Source organism: Lycorma delicatula, chromosome 3 (assembly GCF_047948215.1).
Source record: "Lycorma delicatula isolate Av1 chromosome 3, ASM4794821v1, whole genome shotgun sequence".
In the NCBI taxonomy this organism is placed as follows: domain Eukaryota; kingdom Metazoa; phylum Arthropoda; class Insecta; order Hemiptera; family Fulgoridae; genus Lycorma; species Lycorma delicatula.
The window spans coordinates 46,190,945-46,213,050 of NC_134457.1; the positions used below are offsets into that span (position 1 = coordinate 46,190,945).

Here is a 22,106-nt window from a genome sequence, read left to right on the forward strand (position 1 = left end):
ATATAATTTTTATTGAACACATAACACAACTAAAATTGGTGGGAAATCTTCCTAAGAACTATTTGATGGTTCATATGTAAAGTCACTTAAAACATAAAAATTTGTAATTTCATTAGCATTTTATACTTTAATTTACTATTATTAAATAAATAAACTACATTAAAAAATTAAAATACTCACAACCAATAATATTAATATTAGTCAGAATAAAAGGGTCATCACTTCAACTTAAAGAATCAATCATAAGATTACAAAAGGAGCTCTCAAATTCTTACTAAGAAAGCTAACGCTGTAATATTATAAATAACAATACTGCCTAATTGAGTTTGGGCTAAAAGTAGCCTGCTGAGAAGCAGTATTAAAAAGTTTAGAAATTAACAATCGGAAATTTGTTAATTTAAATTATTTTCACAAACTGGTTTAATGATATTTAATAATTCTAATAAATACATTCATAATGTAATAAGACTACTGAAAAGGCACTTTTTAAAATGAGCAAACATTATTTTAATAATCAAAATATTCTCACATTCTTTAACTTTCACAAATTAGTTTACAAAATAAGATACAATGATTTTATAACCATAAGAAAAATTGTAATTGTAAGAAAAAGTCTGTAATTTTATCGGAAACTTTTTTAAAAAACTAAATAATTTTTTATAAGAATAAAAAAAGTTAATCCAACACAAAAAATGAAAAAAAATCATACAAAAATAATATCTCTAAAACAAAATCGCTGTGTTGACCAAATGGTTAATAAATCTTAATTAAATGATAATAGAATTATAGTATTATGTATCTGTACCATAAAATAATGGCAGGGGTTTCAAACAATCATAGATTTAGAACAAGGCATGACAGAGAGATGAAGTATACGAGATTAAAGAGAAGAGAAACATCAAAGTTTTCAATACACAAACAAGTTCTAGCACCAACTCATTTGCACTGTATTTCAAGGTCAATAGCCACATGAAGCTCATCAGTCACCATAATTATGGTGCAGACTAATATTCGTAATGTTTTGCTGCCCTTGCTAATTTTGAATCAATTATATATTTAGGCATGAATAGCATTGTGTGTTCACTGAAGAACCCCCACATGAAAATTCCTTGCACTGATAGACAAATGACTCAAAAATAGACAGTCAACTGAAGTAGTCACATCCAGGACAAACATCACATCTGATGAGACCACTAAAGCTGTGTAAAAGTTATCTGGGTAGCCCAAAAAAAATAAATGCATAAGTGTTATGTATAATTAGGCATTAAAAAAAAAATGTTTTACCAGTTCAAAATTAAGGTGTTACATAACTATCTACAAGAGGAATTAGACAATTTGAATTCACTGCAGACATTCTGAATCACGAAAAGGAATTTTTAAACAAACTTTTTCAGTGATAAAGCTACGTTTTCGTTTCAGGATTAATAAATGAGCATAATGTTCAAATACAAGGTACTGAACCTCTACATGTCATTATGGAACATCAATGTGACAATACAAAAGTTAAAATGTCATGCATGATCAGATGAGGTAAGAGTTAATTGACCCATTCTTTTTGCTGAAAAAACTATAATGGAAAATAACTTCCTGGATGTGGTAGAAGGGTATGCAGTGCCTCAAATATCAGAGAATTTCATTCTCCAGCTACATGCAGCTGCTCTACATTTTTCATATTCATATGGAATTACTTGAACAAAACATTTCCTCAGTGATGAGTGAGACAAGAAGGGTGGCTAGCCTGACCTCTACAGTCTCCAGATTTTACCCCTATGGATATTTATTGGATATATATATATATATATAACTATATATATATATATATATATATACTATATATATATATATATATATATACTATATATAGTTATTATATATTATATATAATATATAATATATATAATATAATATATATGTTATATATATATTATAGTATATAGTATATATATACATATATATATATATATATATATATTACTATACATTTACTATATACTATAATATATATATAACATATATATTATATTATATATATTATATATTATATATAATATATAATAACTATATATAGTATATATATATATATATATATATATATATATATATATATATATAACTATATATATAGTTACGTAAAGACACATTGTCTTCTATTAAAATAAGAAATACAGACAATTTAAAACAACAGATTACTAAACCTGTTTCATATACTACATTGATGTTTTCTGTTATGTATGTCAAGAGATAGAATATTGTCTTCAATCTGCAGAGCATATCAAAATTTACTGAACAGTAGGATTGTCAGAGAATTTCTCTACATTTTGATGTTTTCTTTATGTCTCTTTCATCCTTTTATTCAAAACCATGACTGTTTGTTTAAAACAATTAATATACAGACAAACATTTAATACTCCAGTACTGATACAGGCAATTCGCTTACCACGTGGTGAGTGGGGACTAGCATAATAAGTATTTGCCTAGGTCTCAACTCTCTCATGCCAAATGAAATGTTTACATCAACGCTATTTCTATTTTCAAAGATGTACTTTAATTGTAAGCAAAAAAATGTTTGTAAGTGGTTAAGAGAAAATATAAATAAACTGAAATGTTATGAAAAACCTATTACTGATAGAGTAGTAGTAAGTTGAATTATCTCCAAAATAAGAAGAAGTTGTCAGCAACCAGGCTGTAAAATAAGCTGTAAAAAATGAACCCTAAAATACATAGAAACAAAATATCTGATTAATACCATCATTTAAAATAATTTCAACTTGCTCACCAATATTGTATAGAATTGTAAAATTGTGAATAGCAAAACAGTATACTTTTTGCTGATGTCTAGAAGATTCTTTAACTGGAAAAAATAAAAATCCTAGACACTAAAGAACTTGAATTTCTTTTATTAAGATTATATTGTTATTCTTAGTTTGTTTCACAAATTTTTTTATCACTTAATAACATAAAAATTATGGTGACAAATTATATCAGAACTGATATATGACTAATTACAGTTTCTCTACTTCAGAAAATGACAAATTGAAAATCAATTCTTATTTTTGAAATGCCAATGAAAAAATTGTTAAATAATTTTGACTAAGATTTTCAGTAAAGATAAAATTTTATAATTTTTTTTCCCGCTTATGTTTTATTTTTATTATTCTAATTCAGATTTGTTTTGATTAAAAACTGGCTTTTAATTACATCATTCATTATAGGTTTATAGAATGTTTGAAAAAATGTAATTAAAAAAGGGAAATTATGGTAAAACAAAGAGAAAAAGTGATATTAGGTAGAGAGTATCACTGAGCAATTTTAAAACATCTAAAAAACTGATGACTGATGTTTTGCAAGACTGGCTGTGGAAAATATGTCTTAATTTTCTATAATTATTAATTCTCAAACGTCAGTTTCTGAAGTCTTTAAGTCAAAAAAACATTTAAAAAGACTAAAAGTGATACCCTAAACAATACTAGAGGTGTATACCTAACTGTACCAGACCATATAACTGAAATGTTTAATAAGAGAAAGAACAGATTAACAAGATATTTACTGAAAAACAGTTTATATAAAACTTATTATGTCTATATACTTTTATATTATGTTCTTATAACTGAGTTATTTATATAAGTAAACACAACATATATGTATTTATCTGACATGGGTATTTTATATCTGTCTTCACATGAAATGTGTTTATTACTTCCAATAATACAATACCTTAAAAATTAGGGTCAAATAAATAAAAAAATCACCGCTCGTGCTAAAAACTTGTGAAAATATATTGGACAAAGATTAATATAAATTTAATCAGTCTTTATCAGTGCTAAAAGAGAATAGATACCAAAAATTATTAACAGATACCAAAAATTACCTTGTATTGTATAAAATAAAAAATTCTACTGATGAAGGACATAGCTTAATATACTGCTACTGATGAAAAACTATTTAATTAAAAATAGTAATTATATACAAAACTCACTAATAATTTTTATGATAATCTGTGTAATGACTAAAATTATTCATTCATTTATTATTATTCTTAATGAAATAATTTTTGAGCAACAACAATAAAATTAAAAATCTGAAGTGGATACCACATGACTTCTTTGTACACCTGTTAAATTACATATACACTTATTTCATTTGAAAGTGAGATATGATCCTCCAATTTTTTAAAGTGGACAGTTACACAGAAAAATGACAATATATATATATATATATTTTTTTTTTTTAAATATATTGATTTATTATAAACCTATGATTGTAAAAATGTTTGAATTAAAATGAAAAGTACAAAAATTTAATTTCACTAATAACTCTGTTTCTTTTTTCATATATATATATATATATATATATATATATATATATATATATTTTATTTTTTTTATTGCTATTATTGAATTATTATTTATTGTTAAAATTGTTTACAATCAAAGATTAATAATTAATTATTAATATTAAAAAAAAAGAAGGTGTATATATATATATATATATATATATATGAAGTTGGATTCAAACTGATGTGCCTGCCCCTTGTAAGATTCAATTATTTCATTAATTAAAATTTTATTCCACTATAACTCTGGAACCAATGAAAACAAGTACCACTTATGTTACATTGTTGAAAAACTCTCAATGAGCGCTTATTACTGCAGTTAAGAAAAGTCCAAAATCCAATGTTTCAAAATTGAAACCCCGTTTTATTTAATGGTCTAACTATATACACATTTTTGGGCTAATCGACTGGGCCAAAAATGTGTATATAGTTAGACCACTAAATAAAACGGGGTTTCAATTTTGAAACATTGGATTATGGACTTTTTCTCAACTGCAGTAATAGTCGATTTCAAACAAAGGGAAAGATGCACAACAGTCCAAAATTTCAACATTCTACAGCTAATCATTTTTAAGTTATGCGAGAAACATTACGTACGTACAGATGTCACACTGAAACTAGTCAAAATGGATTCAGGGACGATCAAAATGAATATTTCTGTTAAAATATGACATTTTTCGTGATTGCAATACTTCCTTTACTTCATACAAACAAGTAAAAATTTAGTGTTAATAAAATGTATAATGTACAATAACATATGAATTTTACTGGTCAAAATTCTATAAAAAAAAACCAGTTTGTCAAAAAATAAAAATTTAAGCAATAAATATTTATAATACACAAATAATTTCTTCCTTCTTCTGTTTACTAAAAAAAAAACAAAAAAAAACGACTGCCCCTTCAGTACATATAACTGAACTTTCATGCAACATCCACCAAATAAATATAAATTAAAGTAATGTAACATCAGATTAAAATTTTTTTATGTTGTAGACAAAATGACCAAATAAGAATAAATTAAATCAATGTGATATAACATCAGATTAAAAATTTTTTATGTTGTACACAAACTAAGCTTATAAAAAGTATATTAGATTATAAAAATAAATAGCAATAATTTTAATATAAATAATAAATACATAAATTAATACTTATGCTATAATGACTAAATTAATAGTCACTAAATTAGAATTAACACACTAATATTAACAATACTATACAAATAAATACTTGGCAATAGATTAACACTGGAATGAAAAAGAAGAAGAAAATATAACATGAAAATAATTAAACGTATAACATCATTTCATAGGTTTTTCAAATTTAGAGTATCTTATTTTGTTACAGTGAGGTTAAAGTAACAAAATATATCATTTTAAGAGTTATACGTTTTTGAATTATAATACAAAAGCTGCCCTATACATATATAAATAATATATTTTATACAATTAAAGGTAGGCATTTCTTATATATTGTCGCTACAGTTGATACAGACTGATCTAATTGTTATATATAATTAATCGTATTAAATATATAATAAATATTAAAATATATTTTAAAAACAGATCCGTAATAAAAATATAAGCACAGTTGAATTATTTTTATTAATGATTCATCAAAGAGCTTTATATAATGAGCTGTTTACTCAAGAAAACGGGTTACTCCGACGTTTAAGAGAGCCAAACTTTCTTTCGCTATCTGTGCTTGATTTTTCATCTCTTAACACTTCAAAAGGAACAAAGCTACCTTGTTCCTGTCCATCATCAGGATCACTAGGAAAATCTTCAAAACTCATATTACTAAATCCAGCAGCTGATATTTTTCCAACTTTTTTTGATACTTTCCCAATTTTCTTTGATCCAGATGTTTTACTCGATTTATGTTTTGTCGATAAAATTGTAGGTCGTGTTTCATCGATTAATGTATATTTATTTTTATCGGATAAATTATGCGATTTAAAATGCTCTTTTTTAGGTTTAGAAGAAGCATCATCAGATTCTGTTGTTGGTAGTATTAATGCCTCTGGTGATGAACAATCGGGTTGAACATAGCAATCCGAATGAGTATCCGTCAGTTGTGTAGTAGATGAAATTTCCTGACGACTATCTTGAATTTTAGAAACACAAGTAGTAATAGCAGAAGTAGAACTGCTGCTAGTAATAATGGTTGTTGACATAGTTATAGTATTAATACTGCTAACGGGTAGACTGGTAGGTCTAGGAAAAAATGAAGGCTCAACATTACTTAACTGTTGAATGTCGACAGTAACTTGTGATTGAGGTAGCATTGTAAAAGGAACAGAACCAAATAAATCTTGATTTTCATAATTAGTTTGGGTTGAAGGTAAGTTTGAATAACTATTCAATATAAATACATTATTGCAATTCGAAGGTGACACGCAGAAATTATATACAGATGAAGAAGTCGACGTTTCTGGAATACTATTTTTATCAGAACCGATAACTATTGATGTTCTATGAAAAAACCCATCGTTTGTTGAAATAATTTCACTAGAACTTGGAGAGAACGGGTTAGAATTAGGAACACGATCGAACGGTGATGAACCAAATAAATCTTTGACTTCAGGTATGTGTTCATTCTGTTGATGATAAGACGACTGAAATGGGTGCTGTTTTTCGGATTCAAAGTCTGTAAATGTTGCATCAACAGATTCAGTTAATATTTCTAGTTTTGTGTTCTCCTGACTTAAATCAACCAATGAACCTTCTAAAACTGGGGAAATTGCGACCAAAAGAGGAGGGGATGGAGTAGACATCTGTAAAAGAGAATCAGAATGCTGAACAGGCTGTACTATATGTTCTTTTTTATGCTTTCTTCGATGTTCTGGTCTTTGAAATGGAGCCATAGCAAAGACATCTTTTGAAAGAACATTATCATCCATATTTATTAACAAAGGAGGTGATGAAGGATTTTCTTCTTCTGTATCCAATTCATCATCGGCCAACAAGGGTTTTTCTCCATAAGAATGACCAACAAAAAGTAAATCATCTCGTTCTGGGACTTCAGGTATCTTTGGAACCTTCATAAATGATTCTTCTCTTGCCATACTTTCAGTTTCAGCATGATATGCTGAAGATCCACAAGTCTGAACACTATCATTTATCGTCTCTGTTTCATCACGATCTCTTCTATCTTCTTCCTCTTCTTCCTCATCCTCACGAGCTCGAAGATCGCTTGCTGAACCGATAGAATCATCAGACAGTTCACCACTTACCTCATCTATTTTATTTTTTGAAGATTTTCTTCTTCTAATAGGTTTATGACGAGCAGCAGCCTTTAACATACTTTTTTTGCATTTAGACAGTTTTTTGTGTCTCAGTGATTCTTTATGTCCATCTCCTGAAATGAAAGTAAAAAAAAATTAACAAACAGTAGGCATTATTATAGTAATCAAGTCAAATGATTGCCAACCTCATGAAATGGTAAAAAATGCAACAGATGACCAATCATTTCACAAAGGAGGAGGCTAGCTAGCTTACTTGGAAAGCAGGACTTTTTGTGGTCTGGAAGAAGTCTTCAAGATCTATAAGAGGGTCTACAAAGGATATGGTTTTGGAATGTGGAGTTTTTAACATTTTTGAAACTAAAACTAAAAATAAAATTTTTGGAAAAGAACAAAATCACTTACTGATTAATGTATATATATATATATATATATATATATATATATCACTCCATAGTAAAAGCAACTAAGGAATTTTTATAGATGCTACTCAGGTTCCAGGAATGCCTTCTCATGAATGAAAAAACGATTTTCTTCAAAAATTAACTTAGGGAAAAATTCTGGAAATGATTGTTAAAATTTATTTAACTGATGAAAAGTTTATTACTTGAAAAAACACACAGGAGATGAAAAAAAGTGACAAGATATCAAAATTATCACATAGTTCTCCACTTTGCTAAGCAAAAACAAATTGAAATACTGGAAGACTATATCCATTAAAGATTATGTTAAAATTAAATAAAATAAAATATTATGAGGTATATACAAGTACTAAACAATCTTATTATTCTACCAGTATTTCTTGCGTATGGCCAGTTTTAAAATTACTTCCAATTTACTCACAGGGTCGAAATGGCATATAAAATTAATATTTTATTACATACAGCAATTAAGCTGATCGGCATACTAGTACAATCATAAATATAAATGTTAGATTTTTAAAACGTGAAGTTTAGGTTTTAATTTATTTCTAAATGGCAGAAGGTTTTAACCACTGAGGAAATTTACAAGAAACCTTTACAACCTGTTTTTACATTCCATTGTAAATAACAGATGATCATGTGTAAAAAGCAAATTAAAGGATCTGTGAAAACTGTTGCATTATAGTTAAACTTTTCTAATTTTCCTGTTTCATAAATTTATGATAGTTGAATGAGCAGCTGGCTATCATAAGAAGCAATAGTTAGCACTGGCTCAAACATTTTTCCGACACTATCAAAGCAATAACTTTATTTTATTACTGGAAATGAGATCTATTATTATATTCAAATAAGTAATTTTTTGGGTATACACATTCTATTTTTCTTTTTATTAATCTCTAGTACTGTAATATTAATTAAATTTTACATTTAATTAAATACTTACATTTATTTTTTATGTGATCAGAGTAATTGTATTAATACTGGGTTAACAAAAAAAAAAAAAAATTAGGGTTTTAGTTTGTTATAATATTTGAAGAAAAAAGACAACTTTAGTTGCATGTATGATCACAAATTGATACCCATTTTGCCACTTAACAGTTGCTAAATATGAATTTATAGTTACAATTAGACATGTATTCTGTAGAAAAGTAACTGTAATCCTGCAAAGGGAACAGTACAGGATGACTGAGGCTGTCTGAAGAAAATGTCAGGAGTCTTTCTTACAAAATCCTAAACAATTTGTAGGCTGGCCATGAACTAGTAAATGCTGATGATGACAGTATGGAATATTGTAAGGAAAAATATATACATCCACACAGTTTATAGTTGTCACAGGCTTTTGAATCCAAGTCAAGTTGAGGATTTCATAGTGAGTAGACATGTTTTCGCTCTGCGTTCATATTGTTTTTTGTTCAGGTTTTTGGTGTATTATTTTTGTTTTGAGTATCATGGATTGTTGGCGGAAAGTTAGTGAACATCCTATAAAGTTTTATGAGTTTTAGATTACAGATTCACCTGTAATTTCGTTTTTTCTAGTATGTGTTTCTCTTCAGAGACATTGTAATATAGGCATTTATAACCTATAAATGTAAATCAGATTTTTTTAAATCATTAGAGAAGTTTGTATGACATCATTACTTCATATTCTAGGTCGTAAACAAAGACTTACCAGATGAGTGAGCATTTATTATTCTAAGTGCTGCACTAGTTTATAAGGGGAAACTTCCTTCCTCTTATTTCCTACACCGTTCCTTACTTATCCTTCCCCTTCTAGTTCTCCAACAATCTGGACCTTCCCAAATTTTTTTTTTACCCCTCAAATCTGATACATTTTCCTAACCCCACCGACCTCCCTTAAAGTTAGCTTGTGGAGTATTGTTGGATGCAGGAAGAGATGTACATCACAGATTCAGTGAAATTATTCCAGTCCTGCCCACCATAATGGAGAAAACTCCAGAGAAAGAGTTGGAAACTACTATGGAGCCGTTGATTTCATGGCAGGAAAACAATGGGGCCCTGGCCATGCAGGCTAACACCAATGCAGCTACTCCAGAAGCTTTGGTCGAGTGTAATCCCCATACACCCTTTTCGAATACCAGGAAGGGTAAAAGGCTGAAATGCAATGCAGGCAGTCCTGTATGGAGGAAGAGGAGATTCCACTGGAAGTAGAGGAGTTGGTCAGGAGGTTTGAGCAGCTGCTCAAAGAGCTTAGGAGAAACATGGATAAGAATGTCAAGAGGACGATAAGGGATGTTGAGGTGGATCTTAGCACTGCAGTGAAAGAGCTGAGGAATTGGGCTAAGAACACCGCCCTTTGTGCTTGTAATAGACAGATGTCTGAGGCTGCTACTCAGACAGTGGTTGCTACTGGTTACCTTTTGTGGATGCCTTGGACAATGGGGTCCTCAGGTAGCGGAACTGATAAAAAACAACTGGCCGAAGAAGGTATTCTGTAATTCACAAGTTGGAATACCAGAAAGAAGTGTAGGAGGCATTAATACAATGGCAGTCATTGATATTATGCCATGAAGGAAAGTAAGGTGCTGCAAACACTAGCTGCTACGCATCCATGCATAAGACAGAGACTATCATGATTAAGACAGGCTCAACATATGCAGACCTGCTTAAGACAGTCAGGTCGGAGGTGGTTGTCTCTGCAGCTACTGAAATCTTATCCATTAGGAAGGAAGGGGATAAAATGGAGATGAGAGTGAAGGAGGAAAAAGATACCTCTGGAGCCTTCAGACAGGCTATTTCCACGACAATTGAAGAAGGTAGTGTGAAAACTACTCATGAAAACTAGGACCATTCCTCTCCATATAAGAGACTTGGAACAGGATATATTCCACGAAGACATTATATGGGGACTGTCTGCGGCCTCTGGGCAGGAGTTGTCAGGCTATGGACGGACAGGAGTGGCAATATGTCGCCTTCCGGCGCCGTGTGCTGCTTCCATAGTACAGAAGGGTAGAACACGGTTTGCTATGGTATTCTGCAGAGAGGATCTTGTTGATCCCCCACAACAATGCTTCCACTGTCTGGAGACTGGGCACCTTGCCAGAAATTGCAAGGGCGAGAATCAAGTGGGCACCTGCTTCAACTGTGGCAGGGAAGGACATCGTGTAGTTGATTGTAGGCTGACCCCAAGTGTTTAGCATGCGACAGCACTGTGCACATTAAGGAAAACGATAAAACAAGCCAGGGGAGGACCAGGCAGCCCCTGACCCAATAATGAGAGTTAATATACTTAACGTGAATCATTCTGGATTGGCAAGGAACTTACTAAACGTCCACATCACGGGAGTGGATATGGACTTCACATCACGGGAGTGGATATGGAGTGGGTATTGTCTTTGAGCCGTACATCTCTTGCCTTGGAGTGGACTGGATTGTGTCTGAAGATGGTGGGGTGGCACTATGGTTGGGTGCCTATACAAGAAGTTCATAGGAGCACTGGATATGTGAGTGTGAGAGTGGGCGAGGTGTACTTCCTTCCATGCTACCTCTTGCCTAACATGAATATGGAGACCTACAAGGAAATACTGGTTAATATTTCCAGCGATCTACACATTCATATATATATTTTTGGTAGTTTTTAATACAAGCCTTTCTGAACAGATTTTTCCAACACTAGGGAAGAAGCAACAGCTAGTACTGCTCCGTAAGCCGGGGAGAGAACTGGCACTACCCTCTTCATACTGGTAGCTTGCCATGATCAGTTTGTTAGCCAAACGAACAAATGAGCCAGCAGCAGATTTTGGTGGTGGTGGAAGAGGCAAGGAGGGGCTCTCTGCAGGCCAATTTGGCAGGGAAGGTCTGTCCTGGATGCCGTGGCTGTAGTGTGCAAGACGTTCTTCACTGTCTTATTAAACTGGTGGTGGATTATTAAAACTCGTGGTGGCAGGATCTGTGTTCTGGTGTGACTGGATGTGAGGATGCATTTAACAGCATTCCTCACATTATCATTATGCACTTCTTGGAGATTCATGGTGTCCTGGAATATCTGTGTAGGATAGTCCAGTTATACCTTACAGGATGTAAGATGGTATGCCAGATACAGAATGGGCTCAGGGGGGCAGGGGTCAGTCCTTGGACCGACCCTCTGGAACCTGTCAAACAACGGCATGTTCGGGTTGCTCGTCCCAAGGGAGTCAAACTTTATGAATATGCTGATGACCTGGCAATGGAGACTGATGCCCTCACATGGAGGGAGGCTGTCACTAAGATACATGACTCTTATTTGGTGATTAGGGCATGGATGGAGGATGCTGGGCTGGAGTTAGCACTGGAGAAAACTGTGGTGGTGCTAATCACCACTGCTAAAAGGCCTACTTTGACATTTGCACTAGGAAGTAAGAAGATTGCTATGAGATCTGCTCTTAAGTATCTTGGAGTCTGGATATACACCAGACTCTGTTTTGGAGTTCATGCCATTGCGGCAAGTGATAAGGCTGATAGGGTGCTGCTGGTGACTGTGAGCCTTTTGCCAAATAGAGGTGAACCTCAGCAACACAGAAGGAGGTTGCTGGTCAAAGTTGTTTATTCCTCTCTCCTGTATGGAGTCAAGTTGTGGTTGAGAGTAGCTAGATACCAAAAATACAGTGGGAAACTGAAGTCCCTCCACAGGAGGTACTGTATGTGGGTTTTATCAGCGTACAGAACTGTATCAGCTGTGGCAAAAGTGCTGGCTGGATGTATACCCAATATACTTGGTATTGCTGCAACGGAAGAGTAAGTGAACTGGGGGATTTGCAGCCTGTAGACAGGAAACTGGCAATTAAAACAGCAACAGGTGAGCTCATGGTATTATGGCAAGAGAGATGGGACCAAAGCGTGAGGGGTCGGTGGACACATCACCTCATTGGTGATTTGAAGGGATAGTGTGAGAGGGTGCATGGCTTGCTGGGATACAGTTCCTGGCAGGTCATGGCGGCTATAGATCATATCTGTATAGGTTCAACTTGAACTTCTCAGACATTTGTCGAGAGTGCAAGGAAGAAGAAACCCCATAGCATGTATATTTCTGGTGCCCACCTTTCATGCAGGATCACTTGGAAATGTTAGATGTGCTGGGTCGTGACCATATGTTTACGCCAAATGAAACAAAGGGATCCTGTTGGAAGGTGAGATGGACTGGAGAGCTGTGAAAAATTTCACTAGGAAGGCAGTGGCAAAACTGTTGTATGCTGCAGAAGAGTCTCATAAGGGAAGGAGATGTTGGAGGGTGCCGCCGGGTCAGATAGGCTCGTGGCTGAGTGCCTTCTGAGCATCTGGGAGTCACCTTGGTGCGACAAAGCCATGGGCACTCCGTTAATGGTGCCTAATGATGTCTCTTGCTGTTACATTGCAGAATAAATACTCTGGTCTCCTTTAGTGCGTCCAGAGTACTGTGGTTTTGTCTACATTTGGTGTTTTGACTGCTGGTCGAGTGTGGACCTTCCAGTGGTATCAAGTCAGCCGATTGAGGATTGCTGCCACAGTTAGCACGAGGTATATTAGACTCATCTTTTTTCGCTTTGTTGCGGGAGTGAAAGGAGAAAGTTTTCTGCGACGCGTGTCCGCCTCATCGGGGCTGAAAGGTGGCAACGACTGCTGGTCGTTAACCCCCGTAACAGAACAGGCCGAGCCTTTAGTCCTTCTGCGCTCTTTTCAGAGCGAGGGCAGTAATTTGTGGTTTTTCGTCGTACGAATCGTATTGCGATCAATCGATCCAGCAGCAGCCAAGAGGCACAAAGAGTGACAGGAGAACGTAAGGGTCTCCAACTGCCCGTACTCGCTGCGGGCAGTCGTCACACAGTGGGCTTGCCCAAAGTATGGATAGTAAGACAGCGAGATCTTTAGTGAGTCAGGCCGATAGGGGATCTTCGGTCATGACAGGTTTTCAGGAGGTTAAGAAGTCCAGGCGGAAGCGTAAGCCGGAACCCGTGCCGTCCTCCTCCTCGTCCAGCGACGAGTCGAGCGCGATGGACACGGGAGCACCCGTCCGAGCTAAGACACCGCCGGCAGTAGATGGTTTCCGTAAGGCAAGGGGCAGACCCGGCAGTTCTGCCCAGTTAGCTAAGGGGGTCCAGGATGATCTGGATCACCTTATTGAGTTCTTGACACTCCCGGGTGCCGTCAGCCATGGAGCTAAGAAAAACATGCTGCCGCGGATAGTGAAGTCCGCGGTAGCAGCTTTGTCCGAGGGGTTCGAGTCCCTGGCCTCCAGGCCCAAGGAGGTCAAGGCTCCTGCCCCAAAAATAGTGCAGGCCCCGATGTGTACGCCGATGTGTTGAAGAATAAGCGGGAAGCTAGCAAGGTGGCTAGGAAACCCGAGGTGATCTTTATTAACAAGGCTGAGGGCTCGAAGACCACGAGCACGGAGTTGAAACGCGACTTCCAGGTCGCTCTTCGCAGTGACCGGAAGGAGCTGCGTATCAGGGATATTAAAGAGACCAGCAAAGGTTTAGTTGTGGTTGCTGACAACAAGGAGACTGTCCGAGTCATCACGGAGTCTCCCGCGGTAAAGAAGCTTGAGGCCAAGGTAGACCCCAAGCGACTGAGAAGGCCCCGTGTCATAATATATGACATTGAGCGTAGCCTGCCGGACCAGGAGGTTCTGTCTCTCATTTGAGAGCAGAATACCAACTTGGACGAGGCGACGTTCAAAAGTGAGTGTAGGTTGGTCTTCAAGACCGGGAAGCGTGATGCCCCAAGGTATCATGGGGTATTCGAGTTAGGGGCTGGTCTCTTCCAGAGGTTCGTGTCCGAGGGACGAATTTTTCTGGATTCGCATCCTGCCGCGTCAAGGAATACCTTGACGTGCAGCGTTGCTTAAAGTGTTGTCGCTATGGCCATATGGCCAAGTTCTGTAGATACGCGTCGGTCTGCGCGCACTGTGGTGATGAGGGCCACAAACGCGACGACTGTCCGCTTAAGAAAGAGGCTCCGAGTTGTGTCAACTGTAAAAGGTTGCGCAAGAACAGTAGGCACTCAGTTTCCAGCAGGGAGTGCGGTTGTTATTTGAGAGCAGTTGAGATTTATTTCAACTCTCTTGATGGTTAGATTCGGTCAGCTTAATGCCCAGGGTGCCTACGCGGTCCAAGTAGAGTTAGGTGAAGTTGTCGAACACTGGAGCCTCGATGTAGTCCTTCTTCAGCACCCTTACGTGATTAAGGGTGATCTGCCAGGTTTTTCGGGCTGGAACAAGTTCTATGTTGGTAACAGTAAATCCGCCGTGCTGTGCAGGAAGTCATTAGACAGTGTCTTCATACGGCAGGCCTCTGACACGCATCATGTCGTTGTCAAGCTTGCTGTGGATGGTGTAGACTTGGTTGTTATTAGTTCGTACTTTCAGTACAGGGATCCCACTGAACTTCATTTGGAAAGATGGGATAATATAATTAGGCTGGTAGCGGGCTATCCTATTCTTATAGGAGTTGATGCGAACGCCAAATCGCTTCTTTGGCACAGTGGGATCTCGGATAACAGCGGTGAACTTCTGGAAGGCTTCATTGCGCAGCATCACTTTGATGTTTTTAATGCAGCCGGCGAGTTGCCAACCTTCGCCGGTGCAGTTGGATTGCGGGGGGCCTTTGGTGGCACCAATATCGATGTGACCATGGGTAAGGACATCCCTGGTAGGGTTCTTAACTGGTCAGTAGTCGATGATTGCGAAAGCGATCATCGACTGATAGTTTTTGATTGGCTGGGTAGGCTGCGCAATGTCTACAGGGCGGACGTTCCTCTTCAGCAGGGACGCTTCCTGCACAGGCGGGCGGATTGGCCCAAGTTTTCTCATACCCTTGCGGCCAAGATGCGGGCTTACACCCGCACCTTGGACGATGTACCCTTAGACGACCTGGCAGAGTCTTTTTCCTCGGCGGTGGTTGAAGCCGCCGAGCTTTCTATCCCCCGGAGCACGGGTCGAGAGAGAGTAGCTGGTTGGTGGACTCGTGACTTAACTGCTGTAAAACTGGCTGTGGGCCGGCTCAGGAGAGCCACACAGCGTGTGCGTGATCCTGATCGGCGTGCAGTCCTGTTTGCGGAGGACCGAGTACTTCCATAGTATTAGGTCTTCCAAGCGGAATTCCTGGCGCTCTTTTGTCCAAGAGCAAAGGAATAGAGACCCCTGGGGTGTTGTTTATAGGGTTCTCGGACACAAGCGGAAAAAGGACATTCTTCTGTCGGCTCTCTCGACCCAAGACGGCGTTGTAATAGACAAAGATCGGGTCCTAACTCATCTAATGGACGATCTTCTTCCAGATGATACTGAGGCTGGTGAGACCTCGTATCATCGGCGAGTCCGAAAGGAAGTTGTTGGTTTTAATTCTGAGGTTGCATCGGCTGAGATCACCGAAGCGGAGGTCCGCCAAGTGATCTGCAGCCTAGCTAGGAATAAGGCCCCCGGATATGATAGTATCACGGTGGAACTCCTTGTTCGCACCCTGCCTGTCATTGTAGGTGTGTTGACTAGGGTCTATAATAGGTTGCTGTTTGCTGGGCACTTCCCAGCGTGCTGGAAACGAGGAATTCTGAATCTGCTTTTCAAGGGTGGCGACAAGGAGCCCACTGTCAGCTCCTCCTACCGTCCTCTGGCGCTCTTGCCTGTAGTTGGTAAAGTTTTCGAGAAGGTCCTGTACCTCCGCATAAATGCTAGGTTAACTTCTAACCATATGCTGATGGACGATCAGTATGGGTTCCGTCCCGGCAAGGGCACAGAGGACGCGATAATTAGGGTAATGAATTTGGCGTCAGGCAGCGAGTGCAAATATGTACTCGGTGTCTTCTTGGATATATCCGGGGCGTTCAACAACTTGTAGTGGCCCTCAGCCTTGTTACAGCTGCAAAAGCGTGGTTGCACGCGAGATGAAATTAGAACTCTCTCGAGTTATTTCAGCAACAGAACGGTCGTTCTTCGTGACGGCAGTTCTGAAGTAGGAAAGACCGTGTCTAAAGGATGTCCACAGGGCAGTGTGTTAGGTCCACTCGTTTGGGTCGTCGAGTTCGATTCTTTCATGCAGTTGCGGATGCCCGGCGGCTGTCGTATCGTGGCTTATGCCGACGATGGGCTGCTGCTGGTCGAGGGCAACTCGCGTGCCGAGATCGAGCTCAAGGCGACACAAGCATGTAGGGTATTGCGGTTGTGGAGTCTTCAACATAAGATGGTCTTCAGCACTGAGAAGACCACTATGATGTTCTTGAAGAGCCCACTCGCTGCAACCCATCATCCGCGGGTTGTGATGGGCGGCCTTCCAATTAGGTATGTGACAATTCAAAAGTATCTGGGTGTTATCCTTGATGAGAGACTTCTCTTCAAGGAGCACCTCCAGTTTGTGGCGAAGAGGGCTATAGATGCTTCTTCGGCGTCCGTAGGGTGATCCATCCCGATTGGGGGTTGAATTACCGTACCATGCGTATTCTTTATAAAGGCGTTTGTGAGGCCATATTGTTGTACGCTGCGCCCGTCTGGGCTCATCGTTTGCGGTTTCAGTGCTATAGGGACATCCTGTTACGAGCCCAGCGTTTTCTATTATTAGCGGTTGTCGGCGGTTACAGGACTGTCTCGCGAGAGGCAGTAACTGTGATCGCTGGCATCAAACCAGTGGACATTTCGGCTACAGAGCGTAGCCAGCGGTATATTTCAAAGAAGGCGTTAATTCTCCTCTCCCGGGCAGACCGAAGCGGAGTCAGATAGAACTCATTTTGAGTATTAAGCGGGGTTCTTAAGGGAACTAGGTGTAAATTTCGATCTACAAACTTTAGTGGGAAAGTTTATTGTTGAGGCTGTTAGTACGGATCTGAGACATTCAGAAAGTGGCTCTTTAATAGTTGGATCTAGGCGCGGGGTCTTCTTTCCGCGGTTAGGTTTCCTAGCTCAGTTCTTGAGGGCGACGTGGTAGCTGCAGGTATCCGTTGTCTTCATTCTGAAGGCATAAACACGTAAATCTATCTCGGCGTGAATTTTTACCGATGTAGATGTCCCTCGGGGCATCTGCATCGGTGGCATCTCTGCGGGGCCTGGACTGAAAGCTGTGTGGCACAATCAGTTTGAGGGCGAGAAGATGTCCTCCGTTAAAGCCACTACTGGCTAGGAACGGAGGGGGTGGTGTAGCGACCGGACACGCTACGAGGTGGGATCTTCACCCCTCGGGGGGGGGGATCGAGATGTTACATTGCAGACAGATAGTCTCTGTATGGTAAGTACTGTGTTTTGACAGTATTGTTGGGTGTTACTTGTAGCTTTATTGTGTTTCGTGAGTTTTTTCTGTATGATGTGTGTTTTGGTTGTTCCTTGATCTGTTGGCATGTTTGGTGTTTGTGTGTATAGTTGTTGATCGTTTGGCTTAATTTGATGTCTGTGTGACTTTTGTGTTTTGTTTTGTGGTGAGTGCATGTTTGTTTGGGTGTTTCCTGTTGTGGTTACGGTGACCGATTGTATGTGTGGGCTTATTACTGCGCTTAAGAAAAAATAAAAAATCCCAATTTTGTTGGATTTTGGGCTTTTTGGACACTTTTGTTCCAGTCAATTGCAATCAAAGGGGAGGTGAACAACTAGATGTTATAACAGTCCTAAATTCAAAATTTCAACATCCTATGACTAATTATTTTTGAGTTAAGCAAAATACATATGTACCTATAGACATCACACTGAAACTAGTCAAAATGGATTCAGGGATGGTTAAAATGGATATTTCCGTTGAAATCTGAAAACTGAATTTTTTTACAATCACAATAATTACTTTACTTTGTACAAGGAAGTAAAGAATTTTTTAATTCAGGGTTTTTTAACTGAAATTATACTAAAAAAAGGAGAATTAAAGAAGAAATTGATAATAATTTATTAAGAGATGACCTTATAGACAGTTTTGATCTATCTTGTTTTTACCAATCAATAGTTTAATATTTTTAACATAACATATGTCATTGTTCATGAATTAATTAAAATGAAACTGTTTTCGTATTAAGTCAAACAAAAAAATGCAACTTAGAATTTAATATAAACATGTTGTACTTATTGATTTACCAAATTAATACTTTTTTCTTATTTTATTACATCATTTGTGAATATGAAAAATATTCTATAAAAATTATTTTTCCAAGGTATCATATATTCACTAAATACTAAAAGCAAAGAAAATCACTTACCAAAGTTATTTAAATCACTTTCATCAGAAGAAATATCTTCTACATTGTATGTGAGCTTCTCATATTTGGATCGATCTTCAAGAGGTGCTTTAACAAATGGAGGTGAGCCATTACCATCAATTAATGGAACTTCAGTTACACTGCCTTCACAATCATCTTCTGTCTCTTTCTTCTTAATACAAAAACCATTACTCGATAAATAGTGCCTCCAATCATCAGCCTTTGTATATTCTACCATTCCGATATCAATGCCTAAAAGTAAAAACATGGTCTATATGAATTTGACAAAAAAATTTTAATATCAGTAAATAAATTTTATTACATTTGTATTGTACAATTTAATTTTTTTTTTAAAAAGCCACAAAAGAAAAACCATACCTCAAATGGATCATCTATTGATTAAGAGAAGTAAAATGAAAACAATGTTACCTGGTATAGACTAGAATTCAAATTAGTACTGTTAAAAGATGCCTCTTGGATATTAGCCAGAGAGCATCTATGCCAATAAAAAAGCAATTGTTTACATCAATAATAGCAAGAAATAACAATAAGAAATATCTATAGAATCAAAACTTTTAAGGGCTGGGCAGTTGAACAATGGAAGTGGTAATTTTTTTCTGATAAAAATCATTGCCATACAATGAATCTGAAATTTATTTGCATAAGTCTAAACAAGATTACTTCATCTACTCACATTAAACAAACTACCTAAAAAAAAAAGTTGTGCTGTCTGTATGAGTTCATACGGATCAGCATACCTTTGGTAAAAGTAAAAGGGATGATGACATATGACAAATACATAGATTTACTCCAGAGAAGAATTGGTTCCACTCCTTCAAGAGAAGTTTCCAGTAGTTGGAAATGGGATTTTTACCAAGAAAATCTTGCACCTTGGTAAAGTTTTTTTATCAATAATGAAGTAACTTCCATAGCCTTAGAATTTACGACATTCAAACTTTACTGAGTATCAATATAAAAAGTAAAGACTTTCAAACCAAGATTTTCAGAAAAAAATAGCTTTAACTACTTTATTGATTAAGCTATGGTTTAAGAACAATGAACTGAGAAACATACATAAAAAACTGGTAGAATCAATGGTAAAACTCTATCAATATGTAACAAAGAAGAAGGTAGGGAAAATTAATTATTACTATATAAATACACAATATTTTTAATAATTTCAGTATTCCAATAAATTTAAATGATATCTAAAGTATTTAAGAGAATTGAAGACTCATCATTTTTAAATCTGCATTATATATATTTACAATTATTTTAATTTATTTATCTCTGATGACAAAAAATACTTGTAGTAAATTTTAAGGTAAAAGGAAAACACTAAATGAGAAACAGTAGCCAAAAACATAAAGTAAAGACTAGAAAATATTTATTATTATTACAGATTGGTTTTTACGATGTTTTGGAAGTTCCTAGATGTCTTATGAAACCTTACTGTTCTTGTTTTTGAAGCATGTGTAATTTTAGCTTGTTAAAATCATGGATTACCAGACCAGGATGGTATTAATCAGTGTCTGATAACAGAATGCTGATGACAAACAGCAACTGTTAACAACATTATTATTATTTTTAATAATAAAAACGTATCCAATCTACCGTGATCCAATTTATCTATAAACGTTCTATACCTAATCATTAAAAAAGAATCATTACAAAGTTGATCCTTTTTTATTGTTTAGCTTTTTTATAGATCTAGCAATCACAAATTAGGTGAACTAAATTTTTTTACAAAAAATACTCGGCATATTTTTGAATTGCTTCAAATGGATATTCAGAGGATTCAACTGATTTAAGTGGGGAACTTTCCCTCAATTTTTGTGTGCATTTAAAATATATCTATCTGCATGTTTGAAATCTTCACCATTTTCCAATATGGTAGCCGTTTTTAATGGAATCCCCAACCTTTATAACATTATTGGATACACCATATAAATCTAATACATCTTTATTCTTGAACATTTTTCTCCTAAACACAAGCATTCAGAAGCTACATATTACCATGAGCAGTACCAATTGACAATATATACCCTACAAGTTAAACCTAAATCCAAATTTGACAATTTGTCAATTACATTAAATTAATTTTATTTTCATAAATTAAAGAAAAGCATAACTATTTTGTTGGTGGTTGTTTTTTTATTTATTTACTAGAATAATAAGCTTAGTTTCGAATTCTGACCAGCGTTATAAAACTGTTAAGATGAAAAAAGTGTAGTTTATAAAGTTTAATGAAAATAATGAAATATTACTAAAATACAACTCCATTGAAGCAATATAAAATGAATTGCAACACTGTGTTTGTAAATTCAAATTAGAGGGAAGACACTGACAACAGGTATAACTGGAGATAAGGTGTTTCTTCTGAACAGTTTGTTTAGCAGAAAATGTTCAAGAATAAAAAACATCTTAAAACTGTGTATCAGAAAATATTATAAAAATTGTGGATTTCCATTTTAATAAATGAAGTTGGCCACCGAATTGAAAAAATGGTAGAGATTTCAAACATGCCAACAGGGTATTTTAATGCTCTCAAAAATTGGGAAAAGCTCCCCTTTTAAAGGTTTTTACAGCTTTTCTGGTTTATGAGATCCTAATGGTAGTGCACTTAAAATGATTCATAAAAAAATATAATTATAAAAAAATATAATTTACAATCACATAATACAGTTTCAAAAAATAATTTACATATCTACTTTCAGTATGACAGTTTAGATGAGGAACATTTGAAAGATAAGACTTAAAATTATTTTAAATTTCATAACCTTATTTCTTAACATTTTTAAAACATTAGTTCTTCTGACTTTTGAATAATTAATAAAATAATTTGTAGAAATTTTAATACATATTTCTTTAAAATTAAAGAACATATATATATTGCTTGAAATACCAAATAGTATTTGGTAGCTAATTTGACACTGTATGCATTCTATTTAGGATAAAACATTTTTCTTCTTAAGACAGC

General features: G+C 35.9%; 1 protein-coding gene across 1 annotated transcript in view; it reads right to left on the reverse strand.

Moving 5' to 3' along the window:
• Positions 1–5,761: 5,761 nt before the first annotated feature.
• The window catches only part of Nak (Numb-associated kinase), a 150,304-nt gene continuing 133,959 nt past the window's right edge, over positions 5,762–22,106 (reverse strand). The window contains exons 14-15 of the mRNA XM_075359740.1: positions 19,127–19,378; positions 5,762–7,693 (exon numbers count right to left, since the gene is read on the reverse strand). Of these exons, the coding sequence (XP_075215855.1) occupies positions 5,979–7,693; positions 19,127–19,378 (1,967 nt within the window). The 3' untranslated portion in view covers positions 5,762–5,978. The remainder of the gene's footprint in view (positions 7,694–19,126; positions 19,379–22,106) is intronic.